This window comes from Mus pahari, chromosome 6 (genome assembly GCF_900095145.1).
Source record: "Mus pahari chromosome 6, PAHARI_EIJ_v1.1, whole genome shotgun sequence".
NCBI lineage: Eukaryota > Metazoa > Chordata > Mammalia > Rodentia > Muridae > Mus > Mus pahari.
Genome location: NC_034595.1, coordinates 28785858 through 28799237, shown reverse-complemented (window position 1 = coordinate 28799237; position 13380 = coordinate 28785858). Strand labels below are relative to the sequence as shown.

The window sequence follows — 13380 nt, the reverse complement described above, 5'->3', positions numbered from 1 at the left end:
GTTCTTTTGAGCTGGTTCATGGGTTACTTTCCTTGCTATAGTATATGGAAGATAACTGTAAGTGTATTTCTCATCACAGTTATGGCAGATCTATATTTCTTCATTTGGTGTTTCCTGTTCTTCAGTATTTATTTGTTCAGTGTATTAATATGCAAGGAAATGATATAGATTAATTTAAGATTATCATTGGAAAATACCAGTGGTCTATGACTATTGTTCTAATTTATCATGACACTTTTCTTAAAAGTGTCAACTGTTAAAGATGTTTTTTTATTATACCCAGCAGCTCCATAACCATAAAAATATCAAGAAAATATAAGGGTTTTTCTATTGCCCTTTGAGCTTTTCTTGTGTTTTGACCATAATGTTGGCATGACATAGTCACAATCTAATTCTTAAGGTACAGCTAAGATTGGTGAATTGAGATGGGTTTCTTTTTCTGTCAGCTTTTTGTCACTGTGACAAAACACCAGAGTTAACATAAAGGACGAAACAGTTCGGTTGAGCTCACAAGTTCTGAAATTCTAGCCTGTGGTCAGCTGGCTCTGAGTCTTTAGCATGATCACAACAAAGACAAAGGATCAAAGTCAGACTTGCAGACACAAGAGGGGTGGGTTTCCACTTTCCCTCCTGTCTTAGTCAGGGTTTCTATTCCTGTACAACATCATGACCAAGAAGCAAGTTGGGGAGGAAAGGGTTTATTTGGCTTACATTTCCAAACCGCTGTTGATCACCAAAGGATGCAGGACTGGAACTCAAGCGGGTCAGGGAGCAGGAGCTGATGCAGAAGCCATGGAGGGATGTTCTTTACTGGCTTGCTCAGTCCACTCTCTTATAGAACCCAAGACTACCAGCCCAGAGATGGCACCTCCCACAAGGGAACCTCCTCCCTTGATCACTAATTGAGAAAATGCCTTACAGCTGGATCTCATGGAGGCATTTCCCCAACTGAAGCTCCTTTCTCTGTGATAACTCCAGCTGTGTCAAGTTGACACAAAGCTATCCAGTACACCTCCTTTCCAGGATCATCTCCAAACCTGTCAGCTAAATTCGACTGCTAAATGACTTGTGAGCAAGCTTTTATATTTATTGCTGTGGAAGTAGGTTTAAGTGGTGCATACCTGTAAGGTAGGCACTCGGGAGGTTGGGAGCAGGAGCCAGTAGAACTCTGAGATCAATGACAACCTGGTCTACATATGGTATCCCAGAAAAGCAAGGTTCTACAGAGATTCCCTATGCTGAAAAACCAGAAAACAACAAAAACAACCAACCAAGAAATTAATTTCCATGCTTTGTTTCTTTAAATATATATCTCATAAGTATTGATTCTTATGATCTAAGTAGAGGATATGACTTTGGCAACAGCTAAAGTGAGGGTCAAAACAAAACAAACAAACAAACAAAAAACAAAAAACAAACAAAAAACAAAAAAAACAAAAAAACGAAGCAGGTTTAGGGCTTGGGTCCTAAGGTTACAAAGCATAAGGAAAATCCAAGGACCCAGGGGACTTCTAGTTACCATCATCTTTAACATGAGGAATTGCACCGGGCAGTGGTGGCCCTCGCCTTTAATCCTAGCACTTGGGAGGCAGGGGCAGGCAGATATCTGAGTTCTCTGAGTTCCAGGCCAGCCTGGTATACAGAGTGAGTTCCAGGACAGCCAGGGCTACACAGAGAAACCCTGTCTCGAAAAACCAAACCAAACCAAAACAAAACAAAAACAAACAAACAAACAAAAAAACATAATTCCAGGCGGTGGTGATGCACGCCTTTAATCACAGCACTTGGGAAGCAGAGGCGGGCAGATTTCTGAGTTCAAGGCCAGCCTGGAATTTCTGAATTCCAGGACAGCCAGGGCTACACAGAGAAACCTTGTCTTGAAAAACAAAAAATAAAAAATAAATAAAACCATGATTCATTTTCTAATGTGAAAGTTCTAGTGTTTTTGTATCAACTAGGTATTTAGTAGTTAAATAAGCCTAGAGAATATATAATTTATTCATATCATTATTTAAAATTACAAAATTTTTAAAAATTAAAATTAATTTCATTTCTGAACTATTTCAAGTGTTTTGAATAAAGTTAAAGAACAAAAAAATTGTTCTTAAAAACATTGTTATGCTCAGTCAGTCGATTTAAGTTTTATAACCACAAATTTAAGGCTAACAAGTGAGAATGCTTTAATTTATTTTTAGGAGACAAAGGATTTAACTACCCAAGAAACAAGTTTTTTTTCCTAAAACCAAATTCTGTCAAAATATGCAGATCCCTGAGACTCATGAATATCTTTATATTCAGAATATTGAATTACAAAAACTTATCCTATCTTAACTTAGTGAAAAATGTAAAAGTGGTATTTAAGCAGTGTATTTTTGATTTCTTTTTTTCATTACCAGGGGACAAGAGCATGGTCCCATGAACGTTGCAGCGTGAGAGGACATTTGAGTTATTTTAATCCAATAAATTTGCTTTTGGAAGGTCGTGTTTAATTCAGTAGCAAAATTTAGAAAATGTACTCAAATGGATGAGGGTGTCTTCTGTAGCTCTGAGTCGCTCTCCATCTCTTTCTGACTAATGGATTTTTACATGGAGACATTTCCAGCAAACTTTCATAGTTGTAGCTTGAATACTCATAGAGATGTAAAAAGGCTGAGTAGCAATGCCTGCCAAGGTCTGTAGTCTAATACACCTCTCTAAGTACCACAGTGATTGGCTGTGGCCTCTAATCATCATTAACAATGGTCTGGGATGTTAGTGGCAGTTGTCAAATGCCAGGTTATCAGTTCTGGTGAAGTTAAGTTAATGCTGAGCCTTCTCATTTCCTTCCTGATAAATCCTAGAATCACGAATACACAATGCCACCATCAAGTATTCCTTTTGGATAGTTATATAAAAATCTAAGGAAAACATAGTTTTCACTATGGTTTTTCTTTTGGTAAAGCTACAAAATCAATAATTTAAGTATGTTATAATTACATACAAAACAAAAATATACACTTTGACATCTTTGTCTGATGAATGCTCGTTTTATTTTATTGCCATGAATCCCCTAACATCAGCTTTCCTCATTTTATGGAAGCCATATACAAAAGTAAGTAGATAAGCAAAAAGAAAAGTCTAAAACAAAGTGATTTTAAAGATAAGTCATCATTTTGCATTTTGTCTAAAATAACTGATATCATGACGAATAGAGATTGGATATTTATGTAGTATATTCCTAGCGGTGGAGAAAAACAAATCATGATCCTATTATATGATAAATCAAAAGAGTACTTCCTCTTGTCTGTAACTATTAGTAGAGCTGATGACAATATTTAGATATAAAGATTAATCTTTTATTAAGATTATTGTTTTCTAGAAATATGGGTCACTTCCCATCATTTTCCATAGCTCGATTTTCTTGTGTAATCATCACTTACAATTAGTTTAACTGGAAGATATGGAGATGTTGGCAAAACAAACATTTATAGAGTTACACACCTTCTATTTCACCTACAACATACAGGAAGAAAAGAATATACTCCAAAGTTTTCTGGAATTGGTTATTGTAATCATATAGGATGACTATATTTGGGTGAAGGAACACAGAGCTGATAATGAAGTCTTAGGAACTATATTTTTAAGGCATTAAAATAAGTGTTGCTTTAAATTCATGCTTCCTGGCATGGTAAACCTTAAATTTTGAGTTGAGTCATTTCTTAGCTTTCTTTAGGAAGAATTTCTTATCTCATTTGGAATAATAATCTTGGGACAAGTCTGTAGACTCCTTTAAGAGCATTTGATGTAGATTGGCTTTAAATCTACAGTGTCTCTGAGGACCACCTAATGCCTCATCTCCTAAATACTGGGATTGGAGATGTGTACCACCTTGCCATCTTACTTTTAGAATCTTAAGAATTCTATCACAAACTTTTAAAATTAGAAAATTGTTATAAATGACATCATTGAGAAATATTCTTATATAGGTTTCTAGAACTTTCTAAACCATTCCATTACTTTCTACCTTCAGGCCAATATAAGCAAACTAGATGAAGCCTATGATCTAATACTCAAAAAGCTAAGTCTAATGTCAAGCTTTCTGTGGATGAATTTAACAATGAAGAAAGGAACAATGGATATAAATACAGCTATAATGAAATTAAACTTTTTGTACTTACATTTACTGACAGTTGACAATATGTTGTGTCACTCACAGATCAGAAACTTGTCTTTGAATTGTGTTAGGGTTTACTATCAGATTCTGACTCCTGCTTTCATTGTCATTTGCTAATGTGCTAGATATATATGTTTTCAAATATGTGCCTCCTTAAACTTCTGGTTACCTTAGCAAAAACAAGGCTTTTCTTGGCTTTGGTTATGTTCATACTTTGAATACAGTGAGATGAAATTGTAAATTAGCAGTCTAGTATAGACTCTTCAGAGACAGTCATTAAATTTTACACAGTAATCTTTTCTAGTGCATTAGCAATTCAGATGACATGAAGAATTTTTCTCATTCCTTAGTTCTTCATTTATTTCTATTACAATATAATAATTGTAGTAATAACCAAGTACTTGATATTCATCAGTTCATTTTATTCTATCTTAAGATTAATAATTCTTATTATTTCTTTGAGGACATTAAATTGTCAAGTAGAATACAACCAACCAAACATAAGAATTATTTAAATATAGTTTTATTTCTTTATATTTCATCTATTATTTATTTACCTGTGCACACTGTGTAATTTTTATGTATGAGTGTGTGCAGTGAGTTACTGTGATGTGTGCACATATATGTATGCAGGAGCAAATGCCAATGCATTCATGCAGAGATCAGTGGGTAACAGGTTTCAAGCTCTTTTACTCTCTACCTTATTACCCTGAGAAAAGGTCTCTTGATTCACCTGGAGCTAAGCTGGTGGCCAGAGAGCCCAATGATGATTCTGTTTCTGCCACTCACAGTACTGAGATTAGTAGCATGCATGGACATGACCATAATTTTGCATACATACTGGGATTGTGAACACTGGTCCTCATGTTTCCACAGATAATACTTCTACCTAAATTGCCATTCCCCAAGGCCTAAGTATAATTTAAAGGAAGTATCTACTACATGTCTGCATCTTCTTTTCTCAGCAAATTCTCAATTTGGATTGTGATAGTGTTGGCATATTTCCTTTTTTGATATATAATGATTACATTTAAAGTTCTAGATGTGCATTTTATTTTCTCATCAGTTTCAGTAATGTGAAAATTGTTTCCTATCCTTGATGTCAACTAATTGGTGCAGAAACTGTTACAACACAGAAAAGCTCCTAAATGAAATGACAATATGTTTACAAATAAAATCTAGTACATGGAGATAAAAGAATGTCAATAATGAAGTCTACCATGTAAAACCTGAGAGTAAAACAATGAATACATATGTATGAAAAAGTATGTCTATGAATTTATATATGTAAATATGCATAAGTATGTCTATTTTAAGAAAACAGAAATATACATGTTATAATGGTTTGTATAAGCTTGGCCCAGGGAGTGACATTATTAGAAGGTGTGGCCTTGTTGGAGTAGGTGTGTCACTGTGGGTGAGGGCTTTAAGAACCTTATCCAAGTTGCCTGGAAACCAGTATTCTGCTAGCAGCGTTCAGATGAAGATGTAGACCTCACAGCTCCTCCTGTACCATCTGCCTGGATTATGCCATACTCCTGCCTTAATGATAATGAACTGAATCTCTGAACCACACCTTTAATCCCAGTGCTTAGGAGACAGGCCTGCAGAGCTCTTGAGTTCAAAGTCAGTCTACAGAGCAAGTCCCAGAACAGCCAAGCTTAGGCAGTGGAGGAGTTGGAAAACAAAAAGCTGGTTATAATATAATAGAACAGCCGGGCCATGTTACAGCCCCAGCAAGCAGCAGAACTCTCAGGCTCGGGCTTTAGAGTCCAGAATAGAAGGGAACACTGGGACAATTGATGCTGGTTAGCTGGAGCTAAGAACTTAGGGGGTGATTAAGAAGAGACCAGCATCACTGAAGTCAAGTCTTCTGGAAGTGTTTTCTGAGAACACAAAGAAGCTATATTCCAGAGATAGCCAAGGTTGTACTTCTTACAGCAGCTGTACTTGGCAATGTGTAAGAGTCACCGGGGCCATACTGGTTTTGAAGGCATGAAGAGGTATGAAGAACAGCTGAGGCTTGGCACTATGAGAGGCTATTGGTGAAGGTGCAGCCTCAGTTGCAGTTGATGGCCCAGGACTGAAGGTATCATGCAAAGGAGTTGAGGTTTGGCACCATGAAGAGAGCCTATGAGAGGCTATCGGTGAAGCCTAGCTGCAGGGGAAGACCCCAGTGTATTGGAGATGCCAGTACCGTCACCAAGAATAGCAGCAGCAGTAAGATCAACCTGACCTTAGCACACTACAGAAGGCAGAGCTGGAGCAGAGATTCAAATCCTTTGGAGAAGCCCAGAAGATCATGTGTGGATCCCAGACATTGAAACATGAAGCTGTAACATTGAAGTTGCCTTGGAGACCCCAAGATGTTGGAAATGTCAGAGCCATTGGCTAGGAAAGCTTCTAACAGGGAGTGGAAACAGCCCAGGAGAAAGGAGTTTGTTGCAGTCAACAAAGATGAAAAAGGAGGTAGAGATCTTAAGAACACCTTGTAATCAGACATGGAGATGTAGAGTTTGGAGTTTGCCCAGTTGGTTTTCTGTCTTGCTTTGGGGATTATAGTCAAGTGATTAGATGAATCTCAGAAGAGACTTTGAACTTTTAACATTGTTGAGACTGCTATAGACTGTGGGGGACCTTTGAAGTTTGACTAAATATATTTTGTGTTATGCTATAGTATGGCCCCATAGACTCATATGTTTGAACAAGCCTATGGGAGACAGGGAATGGAATGTGATGGTTTGTATATGCTTGATATGCTTGACTCAGGGAGTAGCATTACTAGGAGGTGTGGCCTTGTTGGAGTAGGTGTGTCACTATGGGTGTGGACTCTAAGAGCCTCATCCTAACTGCCTGGAACTCTGCTAGCATCCTTCAGATGAAGATGTAGAACTCTCTGCAACTCCTGCACCATGCTGCCTGGATGCTGCCTTGTTCCTGCCTTGAGGATAATGGACTGAACCTCTGAACCTCTAAGTCAGCCCCAATCAAATGTTGTGCTTTATAAGAGTTGGGCTGGGCATAGTGTCTGTCCACAGCAGTAAAAACCCTAAGACAAGTGTAAAACAGGTCTACTAGCACAAAACTGTGTATGTAATATCAGTTGACAGGTTATCAAATCTTATTTATTTCTGGGTAGTTTGAAGAAAGCAAGTATGTTACTATTGAGTCTCCTTAAAATATTTCTGAGAATCTATTTTAAAAGATTTATTGATTTATTGATGTATTTATTTATTGTGAGTACACTGTCTTCAGACACACAAGAAGAGGGCATTGCATCCCATTACAGATGGTTGTGAGTCACCATGTGTTTGCTGGGAATTGAACTCAGAACCTTGAAAGAGTAATCAGTGCTCTTAACGGGCTAAGCCATCTCTCCAGACCCCAGCCTGTATATTTTTATAATGAACATAAAGACTTAAAATGTTTGTGAACTTAAAGATACATTTATTTATTTCTCAGCAGTTTTTGTTTTTCCTATGAATCTTCAACTCATGTTGGTTGTTTCTAATTTAAAAACTGAACCCACAGATAGAGTGCCCTTAGTTTTTCCCTCAACTTCCACGGTTAGACTCTTCGCATCCATAAGTTATCAATAATTATAGAATGAAATGGTAACATATGGCTCTAATGTATATACTGAGCTGAACTTCTTGAACCACTTTTGCCTTGTGTATTATGTTTGTGAATTCAACATTTTTCAATCATTGATAACTGCAAGTTTTTTTTGTTTGTTTGTTTGTTTGTTTGTTTGTTTGTTTTTCGAGACAGGGTTTCTCTGTGTAGCCCTGGCTGTCCTGGAACTCACTCTGTAGACCAGGCTGACCTCGAACTCAGAAATCCGCCTGCCTCTGTCTCCCGAGTGCTGGGATTAAAGGCATGCGCCACCACCGTCTGGATAATTTAAAGGATTTTTTAATGTAGAAAATACATTTACAATATCTTTTGAACAAGAAAAAAAAAGAAAGAAATATATGTATATTCAGCCTTTTCTGGGCACTAATTCTCAAGGTATCAATCTGTTGGTGCTTAGTTAGGCCTGGTGTCTCTCTTCAGGTAGATATGTGCTTTCCTGCTGGTCTAAAACCCCTATAGAATATTCTTAATCATCTAAGTATTCACCTCTTATATAGACACTTCGATCTCTGCTGCAAGTTTAGAAATGTGCTTTCCCCTGGCTCCCAAAACCACTTCAAAATGAATCTGTAAATGAAAAGGAAGAAAACCTTCTTGCCTATTATATGACAAGACTTTCCATGAAGTCATCTAGCCAACCCTTGCATTGTCCAAAGGCTACAAAAGAAGAGGAAGCTGTCCCTTCTGGGATGTTGATGTTCCTATTCAATTTATTATTTAGCAGTAAGGGCTTTTTACAGAACCAAACAGAATTAGATCAGTTGATGTGTCACTAGACAATAATGAAACCTTGAGACCAAATGGGAATACAGGAAAGATAAATTAAAAGCAAAAGCCAAACAGTGTAAGTAAGCAAAAGTTAATTAGGTTTCTAAGATGGTTTCAGTCAGTGTCAACTTACTAGCCTTAGGCGGGGAACAAATCCTTACCCTAGTGATTGTTCTGAGCCCCTTTGGAATTGTCTCTGATTCTACTTCTTGGAATCTGAACCTTGGTTCCAGTTTTGCCTTGAGTCACATGTTAACACAGATATCTTTATTCTACAGATTGGTGGAAAATAGGGAAAGAAATGAGCGATACAAGTATAGAAGTATAGTGACTACCACATATTCATGTGTGTGCATGTCACAGCAAGAAACCCTTTTATCATCTGGAGAGTGGAACCAAGTGACAAGTACCTCACCCACCTCATGGCCCTTTGCAATCACTGTAGCATGAGCCAGGCTTTTGACTTTTATCTGTCAGATAATGCATTTGCCATTTGCCAGTCACCATATGCTTTTATTTCCTTCTGAGCCCCTTGCTTTGCCCCTTGATCTTTTATGTCCCTTTGTCTATGTCTTTCTCTCTCTGAATGATTATGTGAGGTCACTCACTGGGCAGGTGCTGGGAAAGAATGATAACCTGTTCAGAAAGCAGTTCCCAGAGGGATCAAATTAATGAGAATCTCATGGTATAGGCTTTGGGGTAGGGGGATGAGAGGAGAGGGGCAGACAAGGACTATTTGTGGCCCTGGGCGTTAGTGCAAGCATGACTGAGCCACATTTTCATAGCTTGCACAATCATAGAGGCTTATGGCTCTGGCTCCTAGAAATAGACTTTAAATCCCTTTAAGAAAAAGAGTAAGGTTTTCTTATTCTGTAATCATGTTACTGAAAGATGCTTGTAAAAGAAAAACAATACATTCTGTACCTACAAAGACTTCTTTTCCTGTGAAAATTATATCTAAAGCATTATTTCTACTTTTTAAATCATATATCATCTATGATTCATGTATTTCATTTGTGCTTCAGAATATGTATTCTCAAGTAACCGGAAAATATACTTTGGAAGTTTCTTTCTGCCTCCTGTGGCCTGTCTTATTCTTGTTAAATTATTGTGGTTGTTCTTGGTTTTTATGAAATACACTTCATTTCTCATGTGAATCTTGGGAAAATATAGAAAGACTCAATCACAACATACAGAAACATTCTCTGATATCAGAGATAGTGGCGCAATTATTGAGCAATTAACAAGACCAGCATGGACACCAACAATCAGAGAAGACAATGGCAAAAGCAGCCTGCTCCATGTACCAGTGAGGCCTGGTGCACCTCAGTCTAGGTGCCATTCCTCGAGTGTAGCTAACATGGTTAGTTTAAAATTTTTAAGTAAAGTATTTTAACCTGGATAAAGTTTTTTATTATTTATAGTATCTCATGCATAACTCTTTCGAATAATCAGTAAGGTATACTGAGTGACTGTCATGAGAATCATAGTTAATGTCTGTTACAATAATTTCATGACGACTACATCTTGTAATCTTACTAATTTGCTGTAGTTTAGGACTAAGCTACTAGAGATGATAACTATGCTTGCATTCAGCCTAATCATTAGACTCTAATGCTTTAAACTTTAATAGCTCTTTCTTTGTTGTTATGTGTTGGTCTCTGTGTGTATGCGTGTGCATGTCTGTGTGTGGTCCAAAATATGTAAATGAAACTTGATCAATTTGTATAATGTTACATCTATGTATAGAATTTCAGTGTTGACCATTTGTTATTAGAAAATCAATTGGTATTAATCTAATTAATTAAACTAAATCTGATGCGTTAGTTACTTACCCACATCTATTTATATTTAATAAAGCTTTGTTTTGCTTTTTTCCTCCTTTCTAAGATCTAAGTATTTAAGATAAAATTTTGAGGGTTTGTTATTGCCTATACAATCTATTAAGAGTCAAGGTAGAACTTTATAAGCATAATTAGTGTCTTAGTTAGGGTTTTATGAGTTTGCATGGCCACAGCAACTCCTATAAAAGAAAGCATTTAATTAAGTTTGGCTTGCAGGTAAGAGGTTTGGTCCATTGTCATCATGGTCGGATGCAGTCAAACATAGTACTGGTGAAGGAGCATTGAGAGTTCTACACCCAGATAGGCAGGCATCAGGAAGAGAGAGCCACTGGGCCTGCCCAACCTCAGTGATAAACTTCCTCCCACTAACCCATAACTACTCTCAAAAGGCCATGCGTTCTAACCCTTTAAACTATGCTGTTCCCTGTGAGCCTGGGGAGGCATTTTCCTTCAAACCAACACAATTGGAAATAATACTGAATGTTACATGAAGTCACAGAAACTTTTTTGACTCAATTGTAATATTGACAACTTCTATGTAATTAGCACTTCTTAGTTTCAGGACCTCTTAAGCATATTTTAAAAATATTTCTTTTTATAGCTTTTGAGATGATAATACAATTGCAACATTTACCTTCTTCCCTTTCTTCCCTGCAAATTCTCCACGTACTTCCCACTTGTTTTCTTTCAAATTCAGTGTCTCATTTTTTGTTGTTATGTGTTGGTTTGTGTGTGTTTTTAAATATATAAATGAAACCTAATTAATCTGTATAATGCTACATCTCTGTATATTATATCAGGGTTGACCACTTGGTATTAGATAATCAATTGGTATGCTCTTCCCCGGGAAGACCATTTTTCCTGCTTATGGCATTCCTTCCTTAGTTGCTTTTAATTCATTGTACAGAACTGAGGCCCCCTGAGCTTTGCCCCTTTCACGTTTGCATGTTTATTGGTATCATTTTTGTTCAGGTCATATTTAGGTAGCCACATTGGTAAGACTTCATGGGGGTAGCTTCTGACATTTCTAGGAGACAAAATTCCCACAGCAAACTTCCTGCTCCTCAGTTTCTTAAAAGCTTTCTGCCCCTTCTTCTACAATGATCCACAATCCTTAGGTGAAGGAGTTGTGTTGTAGATGTATGAGTTGGGACTGTGTTCCACAACTCTGCATTTTGATCAATTCTGTGTTTCTGTAATTGTTTCCATCTGTTACAAAGAGAATTTTCCTTGATGAGGGGAGAGAACTATACCTAATTGTGGGTGGAAAAATAAATATGCAAAATGGAGTTAGGGATTATATGTATATTTTATATGAATCATCTATTATAATATTTGAAATCCATTATTTTACTGTCTTTACAATTGAATTCTGAAATATAGACATAATGATCTTGTTAATTCTACTTCATATTGTGTGCATATTAAACTACTCAAGGACTAAGAGTATTCATCACATGACTCTTATCCTTTTTGAGAAGTATAAGTGAGCTGTCTTCAAGGAGACCCTTACATCTCAGATGATGTAAGAGCCTTGTTCTTCATTAAGTGTAACACATACCTAACCAGAAGAGTTTCTGAATACTGGTCATGGTGGTGAACTTAGTCCTTTGCCTCCTTGTTTTTAGTACCAGGGCAGCCACTAAACTTCAAAGCAGAACCTGAATCTGAAACAAGTATTTTGCTGTCTTGGACACCGCCACGATCAGATACCATTGCCAGCTATGAACTGGTCTACAGAGATGGGGATCAAGGAGATGAGGTAAGAGTTATAAATCTTTTCTTTGTGGAAAAGATTTACATGAAAAGAGGACCTTGACCAAAAAAGCCCAAATGGGTGTTTGGAGCCTTCGAGGATGGGAGTCATAAAAACTAATGTTCTAGATAAAATGCTTTTTGATTCAGTTTTCCAAGCTCCAAACCATTCAAGCATCAGGTCACAGCAAAACAAAACATCCAGGAGGTAGAGAGATAACTTCAATTCTTTTCTGTAATTGCTCATAGTAGTTATTGAGGCCATTATACAACCATATGAATATTTGAAATTTGTATGCTTTTCTGAGATAGACTGTTTGGCTCTAACTGTCCTGAAATTCACTGTGTAAACCAGGGTGACCTTAAATTCACAGAGATCTGCCTGCCTCTGCCTCCCAAATGCTGTGCTAGAACTAAAGGTATGTGCCACCATACCTGGATGATGAATCCCTTTTAAAGTAAATGTTTTTTTTTTAATTAAATAATGTGTTAGTTTGTAATCTGTTTCTTTGATAAAGGCCATGACCAAAGGCAATTTGGAGAAGAAAGGGTTTATTTGACTTAGATGTCCTAAACACAGCCTGTCACAGAGAAATTTCTGAGCTTTCTCATACATTCCTCAACTATCCACCAGGGGTATCATTCCCACAATGTGATGTGCCCTCCCACACCAATCTTTAATCAAGAAAATGCCCCATACACTTGCCTACGGGCCAATATGGTGAAGACATTTTCTTAATTATGGTTTCCTCCTTCTAGATGACCTTAGCTTATATCCCATGGGAAAAAAAAAATACTAAACGGCACAATTGACCCCTTGTCAACTTAACAGACCCTTCCTTTCCTTTTTATTCTTAAGAGTTCATGTTAATGTTACAGAGTAAAATATAGTATAACTGTAAAAGCCCCACAACACTAAAACATTTTTAAAAGGTCAATCTCTAAAATACCTATCATCTTAAAAGTCCAATGTCCATTAACACCAGGTTCTTGTAAAATAAAAAATAAAACACATACTTATTTCAAAAGAACCAGGGTACAGTTACAATTAAAACAAAGCAAACACAAAACCAAACAGTGTAAATGGCTTAGTGTCTGATGTCTTAGACTTGCTCTTATTTTCTGGGCTCTAAAGGCTTACTCAGCTTTATTTCTGCCTCTGCCTCTGCCTCCTCTCTGCCTCTGCCTCTGCCTCTGCCTCTGCCTCTGCCTCTCTGCCTCTGC

At 37.1% G+C, this 13380-nt stretch overlaps 1 protein-coding gene across 50 annotated transcripts in view; it reads left to right on the top strand.

Moving 5' to 3' along the window:
* Ptprd (protein tyrosine phosphatase receptor type D) overlaps positions 1-13380 on the top strand; it is a 2152432-nt gene that overhangs the window by 1967406 nt on the left and 171646 nt on the right. For all 50 annotated transcript variants that reach the window (XM_029539561.1, XM_029539552.1, XM_029539551.1 and 47 more), the window contains one exon: positions 12030-12163. In XM_029539561.1, the coding sequence (XP_029395421.1) occupies positions 12030-12163 (134 nt within the window). The remainder of the gene's footprint in view (positions 1-12029; positions 12164-13380) is intronic.